The sequence below is a fragment of the Melopsittacus undulatus genome, chromosome 3 (genome assembly GCF_012275295.1).
Source record: "Melopsittacus undulatus isolate bMelUnd1 chromosome 3, bMelUnd1.mat.Z, whole genome shotgun sequence".
NCBI classification, from domain to species: Eukaryota; Metazoa; Chordata; class Aves; order Psittaciformes; family Psittaculidae; genus Melopsittacus; species Melopsittacus undulatus.
Window position 1 is genome coordinate 40,321,291 of NC_047529.1, and position 26,643 is coordinate 40,347,933.

General features: G+C 35.5%; 1 protein-coding gene across 1 annotated transcript in view; it reads right to left on the minus strand.

Annotated features, from left to right (window-relative positions):
- EYS (eyes shut homolog) overlaps window positions 1-26,643 on the minus strand; it is a 776,683-nt gene that overhangs the window by 92,924 nt on the left and 657,116 nt on the right. Inside the window, exons 38-39 of the mRNA XM_031052748.2 lie at window positions 11,920-12,028; window positions 8,440-8,660 (exon numbers count right to left, since the gene is read on the minus strand). Coding sequence (XP_030908608.2) covers window positions 8,440-8,660; window positions 11,920-12,028 — 330 coding nt within the window. The remainder of the gene's footprint in view (window positions 1-8,439; window positions 8,661-11,919; window positions 12,029-26,643) is intronic.

A 26,643-nucleotide genomic window follows, 5' to 3' on the forward strand; every position in this document is an offset into this window, starting at 1 on the left:
AGAAATGTTGATTTGGTTGTGCTGTAATTCTCAAAAGCAACATTAGACAGTATTTCTGGGAATTGAGTCACAGCATTGTAAAGACGACTGGTATTAAAATGACATTTATTGGGATTTCAATACCCACAGAAAAATTTTAGCCATGGCAGCTTCCTTCAGTAAAAACAAATTGAGATTATGTATAAATATAATGTTTAACAGATTTTGCACACAGCTTTCATATTATCTAAACAGGAATTTGAAGTGATGTTTATATTTGGATGCTTGATTTTCATTCGTGCTCTGTATTCAGCACAATACTTTTCACATTAATTGAATACTAAATCTGCAGATCTGAGAACATAAGAAATTGATTTTTCCGCAAACATTTTTAATAGAACTACCACTATACTACCTGCGTTAAAAACAGAGAAAGGTTTACTCTTTAAACACTGATTTTCTAACTTGTTGGCTTGGATTATTTTTCAATTGCCAGAACTTGTTATTTCAAAAATAATGTATATTCTGATTCATATTCTAAGGAGTATAAAATATTTAAAAAAATTAATAAAGAAGTTGCATATTTTAAATGCTTCATTAAAACTAACAACAGGAAAGTACTTGTATGTCCAATAGTTTTTAGAATTATATAAATTAGAATTATATAAAATAGTATTTTGCTACTTCCTCATGTGTTATCATAGCATAACCCAAGACATTTCTTGGGGGTTTATCCCAGTTCCCTGCGATGACACAGGGAATTACAGACCAGTCAGTCTCAACTCCAGATGTCCAACAGGATTTTGGTCATTCTGAGAAGCTTAACAGCATTATCTTTCATAATCTTCAAAAGTGACATAAAAGATTTTTCTTAGGCATTATGGCATTATTTTTTCCTAAGATCATGTAGAACCTGAAATAATGAAATATGAAATGATGAAATGATGAAATGATGAAACCTGAAATCTTTCTTCCAGAAAAAGAAACCACCTGAAAAGAAATTTAAATTAACTCTTCTTTTCACCCAAGCTCAATGTGAAGTTATCATTGGAAAAAACAATGGATTTCAAAGTGAGAATCTCTTTTATAAGTACCAAACTCCAGCTACACTAATCTCATTAAAATTACAGGATCAAAAAAAAATCAAGCCCCCTAATTAGCCTTCCTAAGTAATTGTGTATGTAAACATTAATCAAAATAATAATACCAGCAGTTTGAGGAGTTGTACAACATGTAAACATCTTTAGCATTGGCAGCATAGTATTGCCTAAAGAACAGCCTTTTAAAAGAAAGCAGATTAACAACTTCACACAAATCATATTATATACAATTCCTATGTAAATTCATATAGCACATATTCTGAAAAGGTATAGGAATACACAGCTCCCTTCTGGAAATCTTATTCCTTTGCAAAACAACTAAAATGAAATTTAATCCGTTTGTTTGGTTTGTCTTTCTGCAAGAGTTGAATACAATGGAACTTAAAATATTTAGTCTGGATTTAATATGGATCTTATTGAAGTTAACCAGGATTCAGATTTGTAAAAATCCCAACAAACGGATGTTCTAGATAATGTTGACTGAGTCTCTTAGTCTATAAAACAGACCTATAACAAGATCTGCGATACATGATCAACCCTGCTATTTCTGACAAGCTTGCTCCTTTGTTACCTAGAAACACCTACATCTAAAGCAGTGATAGGAAACACATGAGCAATTCTAAAATAATTTTTAATTATTTTAATTATTCCTGGCACATAATCTGGGAAAGATTCACTTTGGCTACCATTTGAAATGGAAAAAAGGTATAAAAATATTTTAACATCTTAGTGTCTCCAAATCAAGTTTGGAGTTCTTCTTTTTTTCTTCCTTAAGAAAATCATACTGCCTTTTCTGTTTATTTTAATTAACATTGAGGATTTATACTAAAAGGAGATCACAGCATTTCTTAAGTCACTCCCCTTGGTTTCCTCAGTAACTGCAACACTTGGAGCTCTACCACAACCAAGTTCAACTACAAAATTTCCTTTAACTTACAAGAAAGCTAATCTAGACCTCATTTTATATTAAAAAAAAAGGTGTTCAAAACCTTATCAGATTATTTGGTAATCAGATCTTTAAAACTTAACAAGAATTGCATGATGCTGCAGCATGCAGTTTCTGAAATATGATTTAAAATATGGCTTTTCCTATTTATAGCTGAAAAAGTATAATCCAAATGAGACCTACATATCCACAAAGGTATTATTTCTTACATTATCAGGAGATGGAAATTGAAAAATTACATTCCTTGTGTATTTGTGGTGATTACAGGATTCATGGCGGTTGAAATCTGAAGATAAATGTCTCTCTATTGAAATTTATTGCTATTTGAGTTTGATTTTTCAGTCTTGGTTAATTGATTAACATTAATGGACCCATCTGCTGCACCAATCTATGGGAACAACAACAGGAAGAATAATCACTGTAAGAACAGTTTGAGACACTGGAAACATGATTGTGGGAGCAATTAACTTTGAGATTGTACTCTCCACACTAAAAGCTAGGCTTGTCTATGTTTACATTTTGTTGAGTCTATACAATTTAAAACAAATGTATTCATCAACTTCTACTACTGTAGTGGCTGTCGTAATTGTCAAATCATTGATGAAGTAATTTTATGAGTTTATTTCTCACATACAGATGTGTCTTCTTAAACTATGCTTGGTTTGGCTCATATGAACAGGGGCCACTCAGAATGTTAAGAGTTTCTTAGGTTAATCTTTCCATGCCCTTTTCAAACATACACTTTAAAACCCAATGAGGTTTGAATTTCCTAAATTAATCATAGAACTATATGACATTCAAACCATAAATTTATTGAATGGTTGCCATTTATTTTCCTCTGAAATTAACCAGTCTCTGGAATTTTACATTAGTATGGATATAAAGTGCAGTAAAAGAGCTAGTAAACTTGCAAAAGTGTTTCTAAAAGCAATAAAGCATTTATGCAGGAGAGTACTTTGTTTTTAAAACTAATAAAATAATGGCTATGTAAAGAATTAGAAATTTACATATGTACTGAACCACTCATCTGATACAGCATATATTTAAATAATCTTGAAACAGAATAGCTTTTGTGCTATTGTGCTATTTTTGGCTAGGTTAGAGTTAATCTTCTTGACAGTAGCTAGGATGGGGCTATGTTTTGGATTTGGGCTGGAATCAGTGTTGATAACACAGAGATGTTTCAGTTATTGCTGTGCAGTGATGGCAGAGTCAAGACCTTTTCTGCCTCTCAGACCACCAGTGAGTAAGCTGGGGGTGCACAAGGAGTAAGGAAGGGGCACAACCAGGACAGCTGACCGAACTGGCCACAGGGACATCCCATACTATGTCATGTGTAGCAACAAATAGCCAGAGGAAGAAGAAAGAGGGGACTTTTGGTGTGATGTCATTTGTCTTCCCAAGTAACTTGTGCATCATGGAGCCCTGCTTTCCTGGAGATGGCTGAACACCTGCCCGCTAGTGGGAAGTGGTGAATGCATTACTTGTTCTGCTTTGCTTGTGTGTATGGCTTCTGCTTCACCTACTAAACTGCCTTTAACTGAACCCACCAGTTTTCTCACTTTTACTCTTCCAGTTCTCTCCCCATCTCAACCTTAGCAGGGACAGGAAGCGGATATCTGGTGCTTAGTTGCCAGCTGCAGTTAAACCATGACACCTGTACAGAGATATTTTAGTCAAAATAAAAATGGAACCTATGTAACATTCTTTTTTTTTTTTTAACAGAAACAGAATGTGTCTTAGCTTAAAAAGAATTAAGACAACTACAGATTTCTAGTTCCACAATACATGATACACTGAGTAGCATCATGGGAAAGTGGTGATTACGCAGCCCATCCCTATCCCCAAGGCCCTGCCCGGCCACCTTGGGACTGTGCCTGATTCTGGTTCCCCTCACTGGACTCCCCTCACTCTCTTGATCCCCCATCAATGTCCCAGCCTCGCCTCTGCCCATCCCCATCATTATGCCCAGAGATGTGCCTGATGGCCAAGCCTGGCTGCCCCAGAGCCCTCCAGCTGCCCTGCTCATGTGAGGGACACAGGGATGGACCTTGGCTGCCAGGCCCTGCCCTGCCTGGCCCCTGGGGAGCACCTGATGCAGCCAATGGCCAGACCAAGAGGAGCAACTGGCCTCTGCTGCATCCTAAAATTTTGTATCTGAGAACTAGGGACACTAATCCCTGTCTCTCACTACTAAAAATATAAAGAAAACTTTTTTTTCCTGTCAAGTAAATTTATTCTGCATAATTATTGTAATTAATAAAATGAACACTACAGTAGCATTTTTTTACTCAATGAGGAAAAACAACTTTCTTTTAAGAATGACCGTAAAAAATGTTTCTTATGAAACACACCTGTCTATGCCCAGCAGTATGTGATGACAAGCTCCGGTGTTCATTATGAAGCACAGCTGAGGTATTTGTACCTTTTCAGATGCAAAAGCTTTAATTAGTTGCCAAGCACCTGAAGAATAACACACACTGAAAAATCTTTTTTCATGCCACTAAATACTGTAATTGAAAGAACTGGCAAAATTTTAAACAAGTAAATAATACTTTCATATGAATTGTCAAAATGTTGTCTGTTTTGCCCAATATTTTTTTAATACAGCTGTTTTACAGTAATGAATACACAAATGGACAATTAATGGTGTAGATGGTAATATTTTGTGACACTATAGATTATTTATAGCTCTTACTGGTTTCAGTCTCCTGAATATAAACTCATTATCTGAAGATAACACAGTTGTATAGTCCACACACACCACTTGAACACTGGGTCTGAAGCTTGGAAATTTTTCCTCATAAACAATACACAAAATGTTCATCTCTGTCTTTTCAATTCTCTTGCTTCACATTGAGATAATGTGATAGGTTGATGACCAGATAATTAATCAAATAATTGCTGGGATAAAGCAACAAAGTGTGGGGATAAGCTTGTGTCTTTGAGCTAAATAGGTACCAAATACTGTTTGTAACCAAAGCACTGAAGTACAACAAGACTAACACACTCAGAATTGGTCCACTTACTGAATAGAGGTTGTTGCAGTATGCACATTTACTAAATAGATCCCTGACGTGTGCAGGCCCTGCCTGGAAAGAAGTACAGGAAGAGTCTATAGTACATAATCTCTCATTATTCAGGAGATGCTTTGCCTACTGAAGCAGCGGCCTTAGGTCATAAGACAGCAGATTGATAAACAAACTTTGCAAGCATTCAGAGGTTCTGGAGCCAGACCAGTTAAAGCTGATCAGGTGGTATGTAAGTTATTCTTATTTGCTCAAGCCTGTGGAAAATGGAATCAGGATACAGCAAAGTGAAGCATTCCCCAAAGGGGTTTCTGACTTCTGTCAGGCAGAGTCTGTGTAAGATGCCTGCCAGTACTCCTGAAAAATGGCTACTAGCACAGGCAAATTTACATCCCAGCTTGACACGACACCTTGTTTACATCTTCTATCAAGAAATTGCTGAAGTGAGGTAGATGACTTATCAAGAAGTGAATCTTTTAGGTCTGTCACTCTTAGCAAAGCAAAAGCATTTGGTTGATTACATGGTATATAGTGACAGAGCAGTATCTTCTCATATATGTGTTTAACTCTCCAGGCAAGGGAACATTGCACACACTGTAGACAAACTGAAGCTTCAGGACTTTGGGACGTAGGAATTGCTCCTCTGAAGACCACTACCTAGTAACCTATGCAAGAGAGAACTCCAAATCCTGAGAAGTAATTTGTTATAATAGTTTTTGTTGGCAGCCTTGACACCTAAGAGGAATGATCAGCCTCTTATAAAAAAAGCGCTATTCTGTCAAGTGAGCAGTCTGAAATCAGAGCTGCAGAAATTGGATGCAAGAAATGGCATCTAGATCTTCCTAGCAATGTGAAACTTACTGAACATGAACACCTTGTGAACTGACTGAAGAATATGTGCATGGACATATGAAAACCAGCAAACCAGGTGAGAATAGAGGAGCCTCCCTTGACCCACTAACGCAGGATGCTGTTGGCTTGCTTTGTCACTAGGGCACTTTGCTGACTCAGGGTCAACTAGTCCACCAGAACTAGTAAATCTTGTTGTGCAAAACTGCTTTCTACCCAGTCAGATCTGCCTCCAGCTGGAATTTCTGTTGCTCTTTTTAAGCCTGCCCTTCAGCCAGTTTTCAGTTCACCTCACTGTGTATTAACCTAGCCAGTCCTTAATCAGTTTGTCACCAATAATTTAATGGGAGGCAGTGCTGAAGACTTACTAAAGTTGAGTAAATAACATCCAGTGCTCTCCCCTCATCTGTCAAGGCAGTCATCTCATTGTGGAAGGCTATAGAGTTGGTTAAACACAATTTCCCCTTCACAAATCCATTGTGACCACTCCCAACCACTTCTTCGTTCTTATTGTGTTTGGAAACGGTTTTCAGAACAATTTGCTTCTTCAGCTTCCAACAGATCAAAGTGAGGTTAACCATCCTGTAGTTTGTCAGATCTTCCTTCTTGCCCTTCCTGAAAGTAGTCTTCTAGTCCTCAGGTCCTCAGGAACCTCTCCCTTGGTCTTTCAGAGATTATCAGGATTAGCCTTGCTATGACATCAGATAGCTTCCTCAGCACTCATATGACTCCTATCTGATCCCAAGGAGTCATACATATCCAGTTGGTTTGACTGGTCCCTAATCTGATCCTTCTCCACCAAGTGTAAATCTTCCTTGTTCCAGACATTCTCCTACATGCCTGAGAGGAATAAGATTCCTGAAGGTCAGACTTATAAACAAAGACTGAGCCAAAAAAACCCAGAATTTCTCAGTCTTTTCTGGATGCTTTGTCACCAGAACACCTGCCCCTTTCAGCAGCAAGCTCCCAACTCTTTCTTTTGCTGATGACATTTGTAGAAGCATGCGGGTTTTCATTGCATGTCTCCTGCCAGCTTAATATCCAGATGGACTTTGGCTTTCCCCGTATCTGTATATTTGGATATTTTCTCTATATTCCTCCCAGGTCACCCAGCCATGCTTTTACCTCTCACATACTTCCTTTTAATGTTTAAATTTTCTCAGCAATATTCTGTTCATCCATGCAGGCTTCCTGCCACTTGATTTCCTGCTCACTGGAATAGACCTTTCTTGGGCTTGGAGGAGGTGATCCTTGAAAATCAGTTGGTGGCTGTAGAAAATCATGAAAATTGTGCTTCCATAGAGCTGCTTATCCTTGGTTTGCACATACACATGGCTTCCATGTCTCCTCTGGACAGGATAGCAAGTGACCCATTTCAGAACAAAAGCATTTTTTAAAAAGGCTGAGGCCAGCAGTTGGAAAGCAGAAAATCAGGAAACAAATCCAATAGTCATGAATTATTCAAAACCCAAGCTTTAAATGAAACAGTATTCCATAATGGTAGATAACAGGACAGTCATTAGAATGCCAGAGTTATCAAGGAATAAAAGAGGAAAACCAGACTCATTACTCTGAAGTACACACTGACTTTCACCTTTTTGGTAGGCAAATTATGCTTGTTTTCATAAGGTTGCCTTGCTTTTATCTGTGCTCTAGTCAAAAAAGACTTCGAGATCAAAAACCTGTTTGGTGCTCTTTCTGTGCTTACATCAATCAAGAGAGGCAAAGATGCACCTCAAAACTTTGATACCAGTAGTCCTCAACCTAAGAAACATACAGTGATCCAGAGCTTTAAAAGAATTTTAGACTATGTTCTATTCAGCATTTGCCTTGAAGTTGAAGTACAATTTTTAAAATAGACATGGCAGCTACTTCACAAATATTATCAGTTTCAAACAGAAACATGGTTCCCAAATGCTAACTGCCTTAGGCAGGGATCAAGTTGCTGTGTACCAGTAGAACCATCATTCAGCTGAACTATCATCCTCTATGCTTTTAACTCATGTCACTTTTGGACCTCATTTCCTCTTTCAGCATGATGCACTTTAACTTTCAGAGGTTCTTTGACAATGATTCTTCACACATCCTGAAGGTGGTCTTACCTGTTAGTGTTTCCATAGAATGATACTGAAAGCCTATGCAGTGTACTCAGGAGAACATCATGAAGATGTGCGAGGGTACAAGGCTTAAAAATATACAGTTGTTAGACAGAAGAACGTGTCTTATGTGCTTCTGTCCAAAACATCTATAAACAGTCTGATTTAGCCACCAAGCCTTGTAGTGGAACTGATCTAGTTGATTGCAAAGTAATTCTGGCAGCCACCCAATACGTATGCTGTGTTGGCAATGTAATTACATTTTGTATCTTTTTTTCATGTGAGCAAGCAAGCTATAAAACCCCTCTGGTTAGGCATGAGGATGTCACATTTTCTATTTCTTCATTACACAGAATATTATAGTAATTTTTCATGAAGGATGAATCTACCAGTCACAGAGTGTAAACGGATGATAAAATGATTAAAGGGGTGACTCTCACCTCATACAGGTACCACCATTGTGGCATGGATGATAATCACATATTGGAACATTGCAGTTCTCAACATTCCTCCCTCCAAGAGCCTCATCTATGATGAATAACTCTCTGTTGTTAACTTGAAAATCCCTAATGCATCCTTTATAGCCATGTATCTGTCCAGCACATCGATGAACCTGTTCATGAACAGGAACATTTCCAAGGAAGATTGATCCAAAGGTGATCTGCAGAAACAAGAAAAAAATCATCAGAAAAGAATATTATTTGAGATGTTACTGTAAGCAACCAGTGAATAATAATTAGAGATAAAGGAAATTGCCTGTGCTTGAAGCTTGCCAAAAACTATCAAACTGGCTGAAAGGATTATTTTTTTTCAAATGTGGTTCTGTGATTCTCTTTAAAAACATAATAATAATAAAAAAGCCATACAAAAGAGGAGTTTATTGCATTTACATATCTTCAAATGTGCAAGACAACATGCACATGAATTGGAATTCCCAGCCTTAATCATAATAAACATGGTAAGGATTTCTCATTGCTTCCCTCATTCTATTCTGTGAATTTTACATTCATGGTTGAGGGTTGGTGCAGGAATACAGGAGAAGTTTTAGCCCTGAAGTCTTTCTTCAGTATCTTGATCCTATAGGACCCTATGAAAATGTGAATACAGAAAAAAGATATTTTTTTTGGATGAATGACATAAACCAGGCCACTATGCTGAAGCCCAGGGGAAAAGGAAAAGTTTTAGGTAGTAAATTCTAGAGCCACAAATGTCTAGAACTTCATTATGAATGTACCAAAAGCACACCCACAAGTATTTCATACTGGGACTGACTAGATCGTATTTGTGCCCAGGATGATATTTCCTGTGTTACCTGACATAGGAGTCAAACTCTTCACCATCACATATAAAGGATCTGTGACTTATTTAGCACTGATTTCTACTCCTCAAACTGATGCCTGATTTTCTGGAGTTCTGACATGAGGTTTCACCATTCCTAGGTTCCTTTGCTAAATGCCTGCCATGAAGAATCGAAAAAAAACATTTTTTTTTCCACAAGTGTATCACTTTGTGGTGCATCTATTTGTATAATGCCATTAATCCAGATGGAAGTTGAAACCTAGCCAATACAAGCCAAGTTGGAATAAGCCAGTAGTATGAAAAATATAACACAGTATGTGCAAAGCATGTGATGAGATAATTTATAGAGAAGAGGCTCTTCACCATTATATTCAGACATCAACTGTATAAAACCAAGAAAACATCCCATTGTTTTTTCTGGAATTTACACAGCTGTATGGTTTTGCTGTTTCCTATATTGCTTTTATCAGTCTTGGAGCTATGTTGCTGACAATTGCAAGTTTGAAGATGCAATGAACATGAACACTACCAGATATTCCTTTACTTACAAGATCTTTTGTTTCAAAGAGAAAGAAAAATCACTACTTCTTTTAGAGCATGGATAAAATTAAATCAGAATTTTCATGTGGAAGGAATTCAAAGATAGCGGCACAGCTTGTGCTCAATTCATTTCATATTACTTGACTTTATCCCTTTTCAAACAAAACTATAAACCACTATAGTTATAGACAAGATTTGTAAAGTTTTTGCAGACAGGCATTTTCTTTCTGCTTGTGAACCTGTTACAAAAATTAAGGAAAGCATTGGACTGGAATGTAAAATGTCTATAATTAGGAAACAGCTTTAAATCTCCTCTTGCAATGCAATATTTTTATTATTTGGCTTATTTTATGAAAACACTGACCTTGGGGGAAGACCCAGTGCACCACAGAACAACTTCAGTGGCCTCGGTTCAGCTTCTCATATCAGTGTATTTTATCATAGTATGTTAGATGTTTGAACTCATGCTAGTACACCATAATACATATTCTTTCTCTAAAGATCCTGTTCTGAAATTAACTGAAATATATTTTAAGGAAGCACTCATTAATAATTCCTGCAAGTCTTACTAAAAGGTTCAATATAACATTATATTAGCATTATGTTAACTTATGTAATAGTAATGCTTAACTTTTCAAATATTAATTTGAAAACGTCCTCCTTTACTTGGAGCCTGAGTGGTAAAAATTATTAACTTGGCCAGTAATAGGAAGCAATTAATTAGTCCTCTTGGTGGTAAGAAATGCCTTTCTTTCTTTCTCTGCTTGTGTACTTCATAAAGAAAATTGTGGCTCTGAGAGATTAGGAGGAGACCTGTGGAGTGTAATAGTCATGAACATTCATGCTACATACCATGGAAGCGGTGATTCTGGACGAACTATAATTTTGTGCTATGAAATACCTGTTTATGGTTACAGCTCATCAAGTGTATTTACAGGGAGCAACTTTTGTGTTATTTTACCCTAAAAGAATTCAGCTCGCAGTCACTCCAGGACTGCTATGCAACATGAACCAAAGTGTGGTAAGTGGGAACATTCACTTCAAAACCCCATTTTGCAGTATGAAATGTGGACACACCCCCCAGCCCCAGCCAAAAAAAAGAAATAGGGAAGAGTTGTGGACTTTTTTAGGAGCCCAGGAAATTTCCTGATTAGGATAAAAAATATTCTGATGTATGATCTTGGTGCATGACATGAAATGTAGTTACATGTAAGTTTTTCTACTAGTAAGGTATTGCTGGTTTATCTATATAATTAGGTACTGGTGGTAAGTTCTTTCCCCATATTCTCTATGCAGAAGCTGCCAATAGTGTTCTGTCAGAGTTAATGAACCTGAAACACAAAGTGAGAGGCAAAGCAATCTTCTGCAGCAGAATGTCAGGTTGATCAGCTGGAGTCTAGGAAAGGACAACTGATTGGGTTGATAGCAATGTCTAATACAAGTTAATTCTTTATCTCAGACTGAACAAGTACCTAGATGCTGACTTAGGGAAGAAAGAGGGAAGAAATTCTGTTACTAACTAGCAGTGTAATACAGTGAGATGCACATCGTGATTAACAACTCTATAGCTAACTGGCCTAACTTCTAGTGAAGAAATTTCCAAAATAAACTGCCAATCACAGTTAAAATTCTCAAGTCTGAAAACATTTAAAATGTATCATGCAGCAATAACCTTGTGATGAGACAATGCATAACAAAAAGAAGTTATGTCATGGAGATAAAAAATAACAGAAAAACTCTAGATTTGGAAAAGCTGTCATATTGCCCATTTATAATAAGTCTTCTGATTCCAGTTTCACAATGGGGATAGTCATGGACTTTAGACAGTTAAAATAGAATTTTCAAAATCAGTTAAATCAAATTAGTTAAAAGGAAATACTGTGGATACTTGATATGAAAAGAGATACTAAAGAGAACTTAAGTTCTATAATTCTATGATATATGATGAAATCTGAAGAGGAATTATATTTCTTCCATTAGAAAAAGTTAGAATACCTATTCTCCTTTGAGAATAACTAAAGTGCATATACTGATGAAATGTTCGAAGCAAATAACTGGCTTTTGATATTTTGCAGACTCACCTGAGTTGCTTGATATAAGAGAGAAAGTCTGTGCTGTACAGGAGTATTTCCATCTACAGCCATTTCAATCATACAGTAGCCTTCAGGACTGCTCACAGGCAACATATAACTGGAAGAAAAAGGAAGGTATCATTACTACATACGCTATTGACAGCAGAGTATCCAAACCTCACACAGCAAAGGCAAGGTGAAAAAGATGTTTCTGCCTCCATAAAGAATGACAATCTTTGGACACTAATAATTCCAGTTTCATGGCTACTTGGACTACCCAGGAGACAAAATATGCAAGTTTCTTCTAACATCCGTCGTTTATTTGTTTTCCTACTGATTTTGACTCTGGTGTTTGAAATGTATACAAAGAAGAAAGAAAACTTTACAGATGAAAGTGGGTATTGATAAATTTTAAGTGCTAACTGTGGCTGACATATGGTCTCCCTGGTATAGAAAATGTTGGACGAGTAACATCAACACTGAATGATGCTGAGCTCCCTCAACGGAAATTTCCTTTTCCTTCCCCACAGGTGAAACAGAAATAGAATAAGAAATGAAAGGCTGCATGCCTCTGAGCAGCAAGATTACACTGTGATATAGTTATCGCTACTTGGGAAGCATGTTGTTAATGTAAACTCTGGTACTGAGCTTCAGAGATAAAGATGAATGTAAGGTTAAGGGAATTCATAAAGTAAATATCAGAGAACATTCAATAAAACACTTAGAATTCTTCAGGTTGTTGCTATGATGAGATCCTAAAAAAATGCATTTTATAGTATCAGCAATAAAAATTAAATTCAACAAGATGATTTTCAAATATACTGGGTTTGTATTTAGAAAGGAAACTTGCATAAACATTATCACAACAAAGGCAGAATAAGAAGATAGATTCCTTTAAACTGAGCTTTGCTAGTTTTGTAGAATGCTTCCCAATTCCATTTTGCCTCAGTTTTATTTTTCACAACCTTTATAACAGAATGCGATGGACCTCCTTTTAGGAGGCATGCTGAGGTTTACTGACTACATGCACTTTGTCCATGAAACCCTATTCAATTAAATCCATGTATTTTGGTTTCCAGACTAAGGCCTTTAACAAGAACAATGTTAAATTCTTGTGTAGCATTTCACAAATGTTACACAAAAGATTTTACAAGAGATTCTGAAAAAAAAACCAAAGCCATAAATTTAGACTGCCAAATTTTTTCTTTTTTTTTTTTAATTTGGGCAAATAGTAAAGGAGAATTGAAGGAATCTCATAAGGTATTTTATATTGGGATAGATTAAGTTTTATGTTAGGCCATAGACATTTTTTAAAGCCGATTATGTCCTGAACACTAGAAGCATAGATTACTGTTCCTAAAAATGACCTCAGCACAGCCAAGCACAAATTTGTCTTTGAATAATCCTGAATAACCCACATCAATATGTACCATGCTCTTAGATGCCTCCCCTTTTCATACACCACCCCTTGTTGGTTGTGTATAGCTGCCATCGTATGGTATATCCCATATGATGCCTTGAGCTTTGTTTTTCTACTCTTGTATCTATGGTCTTACTGTTTCACACCCTGTCTGTAGATTCAGTATGAAATTTAGTCTCAGTTTGCACCTCTGAAGTTAGTGGCAACATTGTATTGACATAAATGGATATAGTATTGGTCCCCTAATGAATATTTATAGCATTCACTGCAGTGCAGTGGTTTCTGAGTGAGTCTTATTTGCCGTATATCTGTATCAGCAGGTGATGCACCCATATTAATAAATTCTACCTTTCCAATGGTTATATTGCTTCTGGTTCCAGAGTAAATTCAGTCAATATTAACTCATTGACTTTTTACTGTGCTCTGCTGCATGGGGTTGAAATGTGCTAAATTATTTCACCTTTGCAAATATGCAACACTTTTCCTGGTTTTGAGCCAGGAAGAGCTATGTTTTTAATTTTGTTTTTAAAGACTGAGCTATTTCAATGGTATATTCTATTATCACCTTTTGAAATCTGATCTAGATCCCTAGATATTCTAATATGTTTGAAAAATGTTAATTTTTCTTTATTTCATTTAATTTTTATTTCAGATAAAAAAAAGTCATGTTGTTTTAGGTATATTTTAAGTTCATTCTCATGTAGTCTAAAGTTAGCATAACATTCTGCTTTTGAGTGTAAGGAATAAGAAGCAATGTCTGCTCTTCTGAGGATCATCTAATTTTCATAATTTCATTATAAACTGTGAACTGATTAAACAGAAGTTCCTCCTTAAAAATAATGGGTATAATGGAAGATAGTTTTGTGATTGCCTTTTTAGATACTTGGAATAAGGTCAGTTTTGGAGGAAGTACTTTCAGCTACTATGACTTCCAACCAATTCTTGATATATAAAATATAATTTGAATTTTATTTATTTTTCCTACTCATATTTCAGCTGCTGGGAATTGTCCAGCTAAATCATAGTGTATAAAGTATAAACTTTCCCACATGAAAGAAAATCTGCTCATTTAGGATTCGCAAGAGAAAAAACAACTCATAACCTTTCCTTGATGCTATGTACTTACTGCGTGGATACTTTAGTATAGACTTAACATACTCCTGACAAAGCCTAGCCTCTGCCTTGTCCCTGCATTTTAGTTAGATTTCTGAAGTCAGCATCTGCTGCAATTTCTAAATCAATTTATGGTTTAACCCCTTATATCACATATTCTAATAGTCCAGCGCACTAAGAACAAAAGTTCAAGTGATGCAGAAAAGTTAGTAAAGAAAAATGTTATCTAATGGAAAAGAAAGAACAATATGGTCTGTTCCAGTTTGATAATTTTCAAGGAATTAGCCATCCAAGCCAAATTCAGCATTGTAAACTTTCACTGAAAATAGCTGGCATTCAGACATTCTCATTGTCTTGTATACATAATTTCTTGTTGTATTCTGTGCTAGGGGAAAAAGAAAAGTGGAAGATTAAAAATAGGTGCAATCAAAATAAGCCTTAAATATTACTTCACACTGACATGTTTTTTACTGCAGTATGTTTATGTAGACAAGCCCAGGTATCCTAAATTCATATAGATAATAACACAGTCACCCCTACACAGGCATACCTGATGATCCATTCTACCTTTAAAGAAATGTGTCAGAAAAAAAAAGAAAAAAAATTATCAAAGATCCCAGTCCCTATAAACAGCAGCTATTACCCAATGATTATGATCATTAGGTCTCAACTCCACAGAGGAAATAAAGCCTTTCTTTTATTTTTAAAATATAGCAATGAAATCTCAAATAAAAGAACTGATTTGTTTGACATCAACAAGTAGATTATAGTGACTAAGTTGTGAGGAAAAATACCCACAGGCTATAAGCAGCAATGCACTGCCTTGGATATGGAGTGCACATTTGGAATGCTACCTACTTTCTTCAGTATTTGTGCCTTTATCTGCAAGGATTTCCAAGCAAGTAATACCAGAAATTCCTTTCTGTCTTGTGTCAGAAAGGAAAAACTGTCATTTGAAATGTGAACAGAATGAATATTTTTCATGCTTACAGTACCACAAAATTAGGACTGTTTGAATTTGCTAGATTACTTGAATATGTTTAGAATAGCTTTTAGAAAGAGGCAGAGCATGGAAAATTACAGCCCAAAAAGACAGCTTTCTGAGAAAACTATGAAAATAATGAAAAATGGCAATTAAACCAGAAATGCTGTCTCTATCTTTAGTATAGCATTTAAACCCACAAAGTGCTACAATATAGACATATGCAAGACATAATTATACTAGTTTGTTTTTTTTTTTAAATAACAGAAAAAGAATGTATTTGAAATATTCTGTGACAGAAATGACCTGAAGGTCTATAACTTGATAATATTTTGCTTATAATCTAAGATTAAATTTGTCTTTATCTTGCAACTGGATAAATGCAGTTGTATTATTTCATGCATCTTATAGAAGACTGAAATCCATTATCCACATTAGAAAAGAGAAAATTGAACTAATGATTTATTCTCTTGACATTTTTTCTTTATTTTTCTAATTAACCTTATATTATGAGATGCTGACCTCACATTAAGAACACCTGAGATGTAATTGGCTAATCGCTGACATCTTTAAATTTTGAAGTATTTTTAGTTCAGTTGTACTTTCTCACTCATTTAGATGCAGAAGGCATTTCAGTCCATCTGCCTCACATCTCAGTGGTGTATTTCAGTTGCATTCAAAGCCAGTGTATTTTTCCCTCCAGAGACAGCGACAGGAGAGAATGTAATGTGATTCCTACTGCACGATTATTTTGTCAGGCACCAAAATTGTGATTCATGCACATCACACTCATAATGATATAAAAAGGATTTACAGGCCAGTAGAGAATTGAGTGTGTGGGGAGCAGTTATAGGAAATGGGTGTGGGGTGGGGATCTAATGGAATGTTAGGCACAATAAATAGGTCTAGAGCCATGTGGAGCCAAACATGTTCCTGTAATGTACATGCCTGATGTAGTGTTTGTTTCCATAATTTGACATAAGAAGAGGTTCAGCCTTCCTTTCTATGCTTATCTTAGAATAACTAACTTGATTTTTTTTTTCATAGCTGCTGAGGATTTTATATAAAGTAGTTAAGAGCAGGAATTAACAAAGGCTTTTTTACGGGGGTTGTTTCTTTACAAAAACTCACGGACCTTGACAGATGCAAAACACAAATTATAAAGAGTAATTACTCTTTATAACTAGTTACATCTTGACTAATTATGTGTATAAACACTGAATTTCTATCAAAACACAATGTTTATTTAACACATTTATACCTATGACATATACCTGTGGATATTAAGTATTGGATTAATTTCAGCCTGGAAGTGATATAGAAAGAAATCATCTTAACCTAGCTAAGATTGAGGCATTTCTAAATCAAATGTTACCTGGTATAATCTTGCTGGAGCAAATGTTTTAGCTTAAATTATCACAGCTACTTCACCTGGAAATGTAATCATACTTTTTTTTTTTTTTTTTTTCCTTTCAAACTAGTCACCAGGTGGCAGTCAAGGAGCACAGTAGAAAGAATGAAGGCAAAATTCATATTAATGTCTCTTCTAATCATTGGAGAGACTGACTTAAGCCCTAATTGATAGCATGATTGCTTCAGCTTCCAGTTTATATCAAGGGAAACACAGTAAAGTGTCTTAAACTGATTACATATTTGACAATGTGGATGAGAATAGGTCCGGAGACTGGAACTTCTGGATGACTTTTAACTGCATTCATGCATTATAATTATCTAATGTAATTATGTAGAAATGGTGCATTAATGCTTGTGCAAACATACTTAAGGAAATTTAGTTTATAGCAATTATGTTTTCTATATAGTGTTGAAAGTGCAGCCATATTTCTAACCCATTAAGGAGAGGCATAACAAAATTAAAATGTCAGATCATCAGGTATAAAAAACCCCACACTATTTTAACAAGAAAGAGCTTCTGTTTTTATCCACACTAAATTATTATGGTAAAAGATTTTTCTGAGCACAGATCTCTCACTACTAGCAGACTAGGATTTCTTCTGGAAAATGATTACAAAGCAGTTATATACTACCAACTATTTTCTAATGCCACACTTGGAGCATTATATTTAGAACTATTTGTTATTTTCTTCCCTACAAACTGACAAACACTAGGCCAACTTAACAGCTCAACATAGGAAAAAAAATCCTCATAAAAAGACTCCTTACTGAAAAAAGTGTTGATATTAAGGACACAATACAAATTACTCCTGAAAACCACTGAAACAGTGGATTCATCTGCACCCTTGATTAACCAGAGCAGTTGTCAAGGGAACATCTAACCAGCTGTCAAGAAATACAGGAGAATTTTCAAGAGCAGTGATTTTACTTCCGACTGAACACATTGAATTCACAAGTGTGAAAATCTGCACTGCGTCTTACAGTTTTAATAACCTCTTGGTACTTCTTTCTAAAATTCTTGTACTTACATTTTTTTTTCCTTAAAAAAAAGCAACAACATATATATAACTTACTCTTCCTAAAATTAAATTCAACCTGCTGCTTTCATGGAAGCTTTCATGTGTCTACCTTATTTTATTTCAACAAGGTCATATTTTGGTATTTCTTACCACCTTCAATTACAGCACTAAGAATGTTTCTGTCCTGGGTTCAGCAGTAGCAGTCAATTTTTCTTCTTCTTAGTATCTGGTGCAGTGCTGTGTTTTAACTTTCAGCCTGGGAACAGAGCTGATAACACCGATGCTTTTAGTTGTTGCTAAGTAATGTTTACTCTCACCAAGGACTTTGTGAGTCTCATGCTCTGCCAGGGAGGAGGGGAGCCCGGGAGGAAGCAGAGACAGGACATCTGACCCAAACTAGCCAAAGAGATAATCCATACCACAGTATGTCAGCCCAGGGAGGTAACTGGAAGTTACCCAGAAGGGCTTGCTCTCTTCTGGGTCGGGCTCATTTCAGAGGGTGGTTTCCTATTCTCTTCCCTTGTTATTTCTCTTATCATTACTATTATTGGTGGTAGCAGTAGTGGTTTGTCTTATACCTTAGTTATCGGGCTGTTCTTATCTCAACCCGTGGGAGTTACATTCTTTCGATTCTCCTCCTCATCAAAGGTACATTAAGTAAGTTTGCCCATGATACTAAACTAGGAAGAGTTGTGGATTTCCTTGAGGGTAGTCTCTACATACAAAGAGAGGTTTTATAGAGAGAGCTGGATAGACTAGGGAGCTGGGCAATCACCAGCTGCATGAAATTTAACAAGAGGAAGTTCCGGATTCTCCATGTAGGATGGGACAATCCTGACAGGCTGAGAACAGCCTTCCAAAAAAGATCTGGGGTTTTGGGTTGATGCCAAGTTGAATATGAGTCAACAGTGTGCCCTGACAGCCAAAAGGGCCAACTATGTCCTAGGGTGCATATAGTACAGTATATCTAGCCAGCTGAGGGAGGTGATTGTCCAACTCTACACTGCATTGGTGCAATCCCATCTTGAGTACTGGGTGCAGTTTTGGATGCCACAACATAAGAAGGACATCAGACAATTAGAGTGTGTCCAGAGAGAAGTGACCAAGATGGTGAAAAGTCTTGAGGGCAAGACTTATGAGGAGTGGCTGAGGTTTCAGTTTGTTCAGCTTGGAGAAGAGAAGGCTAAGAGGTGACCTCATTGCAGGCTACAGCTTCTTCAAGATGGGCAGTGGAGTGGGAGGTGCTGATCTCCTCTCTCTTGTGGCCAGTGGTAGGACATGAGGAAATGAAGCTGTGTCAGGGGAAGTTCAGACTGGACATTAGAAAAAGGTTCTTCATTGGGAATGGTTGGTCATTGGAATATGGTCCCCAGGCAGGTGACCATGGCACCATGGCTGTCAGAGTTCAAGGAGCATTTGGACAATGCTGTTAGTCAAATGGTTTAGTTTTAGGTAGTCCTGTGAGGAGCAGGGAGTTGGACTCAATGATCCTCATGGATCCCTTTCAACTTGAGATATTCTGAATCCATGATTAGTTGTCAGAGGTCTGGGTTTGGAGAAGAAAAGAAACTGTAACTGTGAAAGGCTCTTCTGATGGGGCAGAAAATCTGACAGTTTTGCTGATGGTTTTATTTTCAGTGTTTTCTTAATTGTTGTGTCCTAGAATATCTGGTATTTGTGCAATATGCAAAAGCTGCTCCTCACTATGTGAAGAAAAACAGTTAACAATCTTTGACAGCATTAGACTGAACATTACGTTCCCCGTTATTGCTGACACTTTCCCATATCCACAAATAGAAGACTACTTCTCCTAACAATGCTAAAAAAATGTTCTATTTGTTCTTAAATTCCTCTTTCCTTTCTTTATCAGTTTTTGTAGAATATGCAGGAAAATAAGAACTAAAAATATGTGAAGGTGAATTTCAGAAAGTGAGCCCTGAAAGATAACAAATTAGCATAGTAGTGCACATGAATATTTCTGGGGGTCTAGCTCTCCTTATGTGTATAAGCAGTTGCTCTGACGTATGTGTTTCCAATAACAAGGGTACTATGGCTAGGAGAGAAATTATATTGCTTATCTATCTCTGTGCCTTATATACAGCTTGGTTTGTTTCTACAGTATAGTGGGTCCTGCAGTACTACATGATTTTTGTTGATTCAAAAGGACATTAGATGTTCTGTTACTAGCTGCTGCTGAAAATGAAAAATATTTTAGATTGAATTGGAGTTTTCTCCTACCATTGTACACAGTGCCTTGTCTTCAGCTCAGTTTATCTCTGAGTGTCTCATATTGCATTGCTGCAAAATACTGCTTATTGTTTTCAGTGAAAAGAGTTGCAAAAAAAGTGCTCTAAAAACCCTGAAGTTTTTAGAGCATCAACCCAGTTACATTATAGTTTGACTTTGAAAGTCTTCAAAGGACTTCATTTTCTCTTTCTTCATTGTAGCTGCAAAGAAGGAAACATAAAAAGGAACTACCTATCTGTTGCTTGAACACAGATACACAGTTTTATGGGAATATCAGTCTTAGGCACTACTTTTAACATCAATTGTCTTTTAAATTAAATGTTTCTTATTTGCATTTGATTATAGATTTATTGACAGTGTTGTTTTATCTATAGAGCACATTTGATTTTCTTCCAGACTTTTGGATTTATCTGTAGGAAATAAATACTTCTGTCAACATCAAAATCTGTGAGAAAGTTTGAATTGAGTTGTACATATGATGTTTACATCAGAACTCCTGTGTAATACACAGAATGATTTGCACAGTAATATCATATTTTTTGTACTAAATGCATATTGTTCCCCTATTCTGCCACACAGCTTTTTTCCATCTTTTAAAGGAAAACCAACAAGAAATGGTGAAACCTTATAGCTTTTTGCCATGTGATTTTGCATATTCCAGGAGGTCATAATTTTCTTAACAAAAATCTGACCATATTAATAATAGTGCTGTTATGTTACTATGTCTAATCTCTCTCATAGATATTTTATACACTTTGCTATAAAGATGATACAGTGTTTGGCACTAAAATTGTACTAGTTGCCTCTTGTTTCTTAGTAGACTGCCAGCTAGTGTAATTTGTTGTACATTTGGAAAACGTAATTTGTCAAAATTCTGACTTCAAAAGTGCCATCACAGTACCTGCTGGGTATTCTGGGAACAGGCCAAATTCTAACAAATTATAACACACGTTAACAAACTTGCATTAACACAAGAGAGAAAATATGGCTAGCTCTTCCTCAGTTCTGATTAATTCAGGAAGAATAATAACATTCTTACATGGCTCTCATATTAAAGTTGCTGAGCATTCTTTCATCATACATATATCAAGTTATAAGAAATTAACTATCAGTAAGAGGACAACACATCTTGGCTTTCCATTATTAACATGCTGGGAGAATATATTTTGCATACTATCAAAATGAACCTGCTAAATTTCAAACCTGTTTATTATATGTGAGCTTCCATACTCCTCAGTTTTATTATGAAAAGATGTCAGTCTGACACTGATGTTTACCATGGTTTTGTTGGACAAAACCTTTTCTGTTATGCTAAAAGGTATTTTAAGAAAAAGTTTATTTATTCTACTCTTCCATTCCTGTGACATTTTCTTTGTTTTACAGATAAATTAATACAATTAAGGTTCACCAGAAACTGTCTTGATGCAAAGCATCAGCTTTCATCCAGTTAGCTCATAAGGGCATGTTTTGCTAAGCTTGTTGTCATGTCCTTTCTCATAATCCAGTAATAATTAATCTAGTATTAACATAATGAACACAGTGCTTAATATGGCATAATAATTATAAGGAAAATGTGCTTCACAGTGGATTTTGGAAGCTCCTAGGACTTGGAAACAGTTATACAGTTCCACAGGAAAGATCCTTGAGAGCAGATGACAAGCTGAAAATGAGTCAACAATGTCATCCTATTACAGAAAATGTATGCACTATAATGGAATATATAGATAGATATAGAGACAGCAGACATGTAAAACATTTTTCTGCTTTCTTCAAAGGTGAGGCCAAAGACTGATGCAGTATTTCTTAACAGCCTACTTTATTAATCAGCATTAATTTTGATTAATCCTTTTACTGATCTCTGATCTTCTGTTCCCTTATTATCATCAGCATATTTGGCATCTGCATTCCCTCGTTTTGATTGTTGCCTGCTACATAAGGCATGCTAATAGCCTTCAAATGGTGCATCACATTGAAGAATATGTGAGACTATATATCAGTACTATCACTACATTGTAAAATGTCCCTTTTTTCTCTTTTGTTGTGGATATACGAGTAGAATTGGATAGCCTAAGGAGAACAAACACATTTTAACTTGTCTAATATTGTCTATCATGCACAGAAGATGCAATTTCTTTACTTAATGTTGGCATACACTTTTTCACACATCATATAGAATCTTAAAAAAAACCAGAAATTCATGTTTCTGTGTAAGCACAGATGAGAATGGTAATATCTACCTAGGGTCAAACAGATGCTGTTTATGCTAGGTTCTACTTAGCTTGCTTTATGCCTCACTTACTCTAGCTCTGCCAGTCCAACAGTCAAGTATATGATCCTTTAGTAGATTGGTTAATGGAACTCTTTCTATTGCATATATCACCGAGCATACTACAGGCAGCATGCACCTAAGGATCATTTACTTCAAAGGAATGCTTTTCTTCAAGATATATACTTCATGAATCATGACTTTAAAGATATCTATTTTCAGTCTGGATCCTTAAAGGAAAGTGGAAATTCTGCTCTTAATCATATCTCTGCTGTTGCACTGACTTCACAGGGACTGCAGTGGTGTAAACACATCAATGCACTGTGACAACAGACTGAAAAACTGTGACATCTACATTTCATACACAAAAAATGAGAATAACACAAACATGCTGGAAAAATTAGTATTAACACTTATGCAGAGTTTTGAAGATACAGCAAAATTTAATATTTATCATCATTATGACAGTTATTGTCAGTTATCCATGATCATGACCATACTGGAAGAATAGATTGTTACAAAACTAATTGTGACAGTAGTCACCAGCTCTTATGGAAACATTATGTGCTAATCTGAGTTGAACAATAACTTTACAAGAAGAGTACAAAAGTACGAGATTTTACCAATGCAGATATATTTCATTCTCAAGAGAAACATGACTATCTGTCCACCATTAGTCATACCATCCTCTTTAATTACAAAATCACTTGCAGTTACAATGATTTTGAACATCCTGAGAAAGTATATTGGATCATGCTTCTATTAAAAAAAAACCAAACCAGTATCTGTAGAAGCTGGTTATAACTCTGTATGAGAAACATTTAGCATTATCTCCCAGTAAGCAAATTAACATACGGCAAAATATGAAACAGAGCACTCAGTAAAAATCTCAAATTTCAAAATCTATTTGGATACTGTGTACACAGTTGCAGTACAAACTATGATACTGCATCTTAAAACTCTTTGTTAAATCCTGTATCTACTTACCAGCAAACTGAGTCGTATACATAGGAAAGTGTTGATGAAAATAAAGGAAAATAGTAAATCAGTGTATGTATGTATAGAAGCAATAGTCCCATGAAATGCCTGTGAGATACAAAGATTTGAGAAAATACACGCATACATAAACTTCTGACAACCCACATTTACCTACAATATGGTTGTAATAACAATTTGCCTGCAGTGTTGAGTTGGGTTTTTTTTTTTTGTTTGTTTGTTTATTCATAGATTGTGTGTGTTAAAATGGTTAAAACAGACCAAAAAAAGGAATAAAGAAAAAGAATAATGTATCCAAAATACCATATTTTGAGGTGGGAAAATTACACTTAAGAATAAAAAAAGTAACTTCAAACAAATATTGAGGTTTCAGTTGTTCTAACACCTCACCAACTAAATGCCTCAAAAATAATTGGCAATGTGCTAACAAAGAGATCTAGTAGGTAATGTCCTACCAATTACGGCCAGCTTCCCTGAAGAGTCCTATCATTCCCAGCAGCAGAACAACTCTTCTGGAGTTACCAGAAGTATAATATTGCACTAGAGCATAGGAATAAATGATTATGTTGAGCTATCTTCAGATATAGTCTTCCATTTAGTGTCTCATGTAAATCTGATCCTATGAATGAAAATTAGGAATCCAACTGACACATGAATAAAGCTGTATCAATGCAAAGTTGTACAGATAACAGTGCAGTACTGCCATGACTTTGATTGAGAATCTTCTGTTTTCTTACCTATTACAGACAGAAAAAATACAGTAACAAGTAACATATATTACTTCCACATAGCAGCAGTAATTAATTTTCCTTTGTCTACTCTAATGGTTTAAAATTGCTACCTCCCCTCTACATGGGAAAACTAAAGAGAAAAATTGGTTAAGTAATCTGGTTAATGAGAAACTGTCTTTAACTAGAATACCAGGAGAAGGACCAATTTATATACTTGTGCTGAAAGCTCTGTGGGGACTCTAAAGCATAACAACCTTCTATTGCCAGCTAGTGCAAGCCCTGAGGTTGATGCTGGCATTTTTGCTAGCACTCATAACCAAGAGACATCCTGCTGGTATTTAGGTTTTATGCATTCAAGTAGGAAAAAAAAAAAAAGAAACAAACCAACAAACCCAAACTAAACCAAACCAAAAAACCTGTGGTATTTTGATTTCAGACCCTTTAAGGCTCATGTCTTCTAATCTTTTATAACCTTAAGTCTTTGGACCTTGGAGTTACTCTCACACTGCTGTAACTGCAGCTTAAACAAATCTCATGTGCCTGTTTCTCATTCATTCAGACAGCCTATTCTTGGCCTCTGCTTATCACATTAAATAATTTAGTTCTTCACATTCTCAGAAGCATCTTAGTTGCAAGAAAGGAATAGGCAGACCCCTAATATCTCTTATAATGCAGGAACAATTGCTGAAGCACATATATCCTCTACTCGACTCTTCTATAAATGTCTAAGAATGCCTAATTCAGTTGAATTACATTAAGTTCGACTGAAAAGGTGGCAAGAGAATGTGAGTCAAGGCATATGGAGCCCAGGAGAGCCTCTTAAAATAAGATATCAAGTTTTCTACTGCTTAATTTGGAAAATTATTATTTTAATTTCATTCAAGGTGCTAATATATATATATATTTTTTTTTTTTGCTAAAGAACAGTTTTCCATGTATGACAAGAATCATCACTAACATTTTATCTGTGACAAGCATTACTTCCTATGCTGTCATAAAAGGCCAAGCAGACCTGCAGAGTATACTGTAAAGGGTGATATATCAGCCCAGTAACTCAGATGAAACTGGGGATAAATAATTCATCTTTCTTAGTAAATTGTAACAACATTTTTGAGCATTATCTCTGTGTCTGTCTGCAGCCTCACCAAAATTTTCTCTTGCTTGTCACCATCTGTAAGAAATAAGGTCTTTGTCATTATAATTTCTTCAGTCTCTCTTCAATACATGTAAGAATAATTCTGATTTTGGATAAATGAAAGGCAGCAGTGCTACTTAAAGTGCTGGCTATATTATAAATGTGCTTTCACAAAGTATGAGCAACTCATTTGAAGTTAATAATACAACACAGAAACATCAGATGGCATACCCTCTTACCAGATTTCTTGATTTCTGAAGCCTAACTGTAAAGCAATGTAATCAGTTAATTGCATTTTTAAAAAACTTATTTTGTTACTGATATATATTTATATATATTTTGTTCAGAATATATACATAAATGCAGAATTGCATGGAACTTCACTGTTGTAGTCTGAACTGATTAAAGGGGTCCACCCACCTTTAATTGGACCAGGCTCATTAGGTACTTTAAAGCAGTCTGCTTATGATAATACATATGCTGGTTTTTTCACTGTCATCGAAAAACTATGAGCTTTACAACAGCTATTTCAAAGAAATCAAGATTCTCATAGTATTTTCATATGTACTTTGTAGCTGAAGCTGTCTGAATTAGAGCATCCAGCATGAACAGCCAAGAAAATGTGTTAAGCTATAACTACTTTTAAATAAAAAGAAAAAAGAAAAAGAGTCTGCTTTATGGTGATACGTTTATTCACATTTTAACTGCAATTTTCCTTAAATATACTTTTAAATATACATGAAAGTAAGGATCGTAATGCTTATCCTCTATTTGAATATAAAAAGGCAAAATATAGATTATAAAGTCATTCAGAGGTGCTTCAATAGAGACTATTTAAATAGAAAACAGTACATTTTCTAGTGCATTAGAAATGTGCCACCTGTTTTTTCAGTCACTTTGATTAGTGATTTGAGCTGAAGCATATTATCTGAAAAATAAATATTGCTCAAAATTCATGAATATTAACTGCAAAAAAGGAAAAAATAGGTAAATATGACTTTTAGATTGAATAAATGTGTGTTCAGAAGCCACACGTTATTAAATTTTCTGTTTTCTTTTTTTTTAAAATAAATAAATTACTTCCATCAAATTTCAGAAAGTATGCAATGCCCTCGGAAAAAGGAAATCTTGTATGATATGAAAGGTGCTATACTTCATGTGTAAAAAAATCCTTATGTAGAGCAGCAGCCTTTTAACAAGATTATATTTTATGAATGTAACTCATTAAGGAAATTATTAAAGTATAAACAAACACAACAATAAGTGTTGCTGTGTATGTACAATCTGGTTTTCCTTAAAGATGAGGTGCTTTATGTCTTCATTTTGATGTCCACTTTTTGACTTAAATATTATGAATGCAAATACACACATACAAGAAAAAATTGAGATTAACTCTTTCATTTCAGAGAGA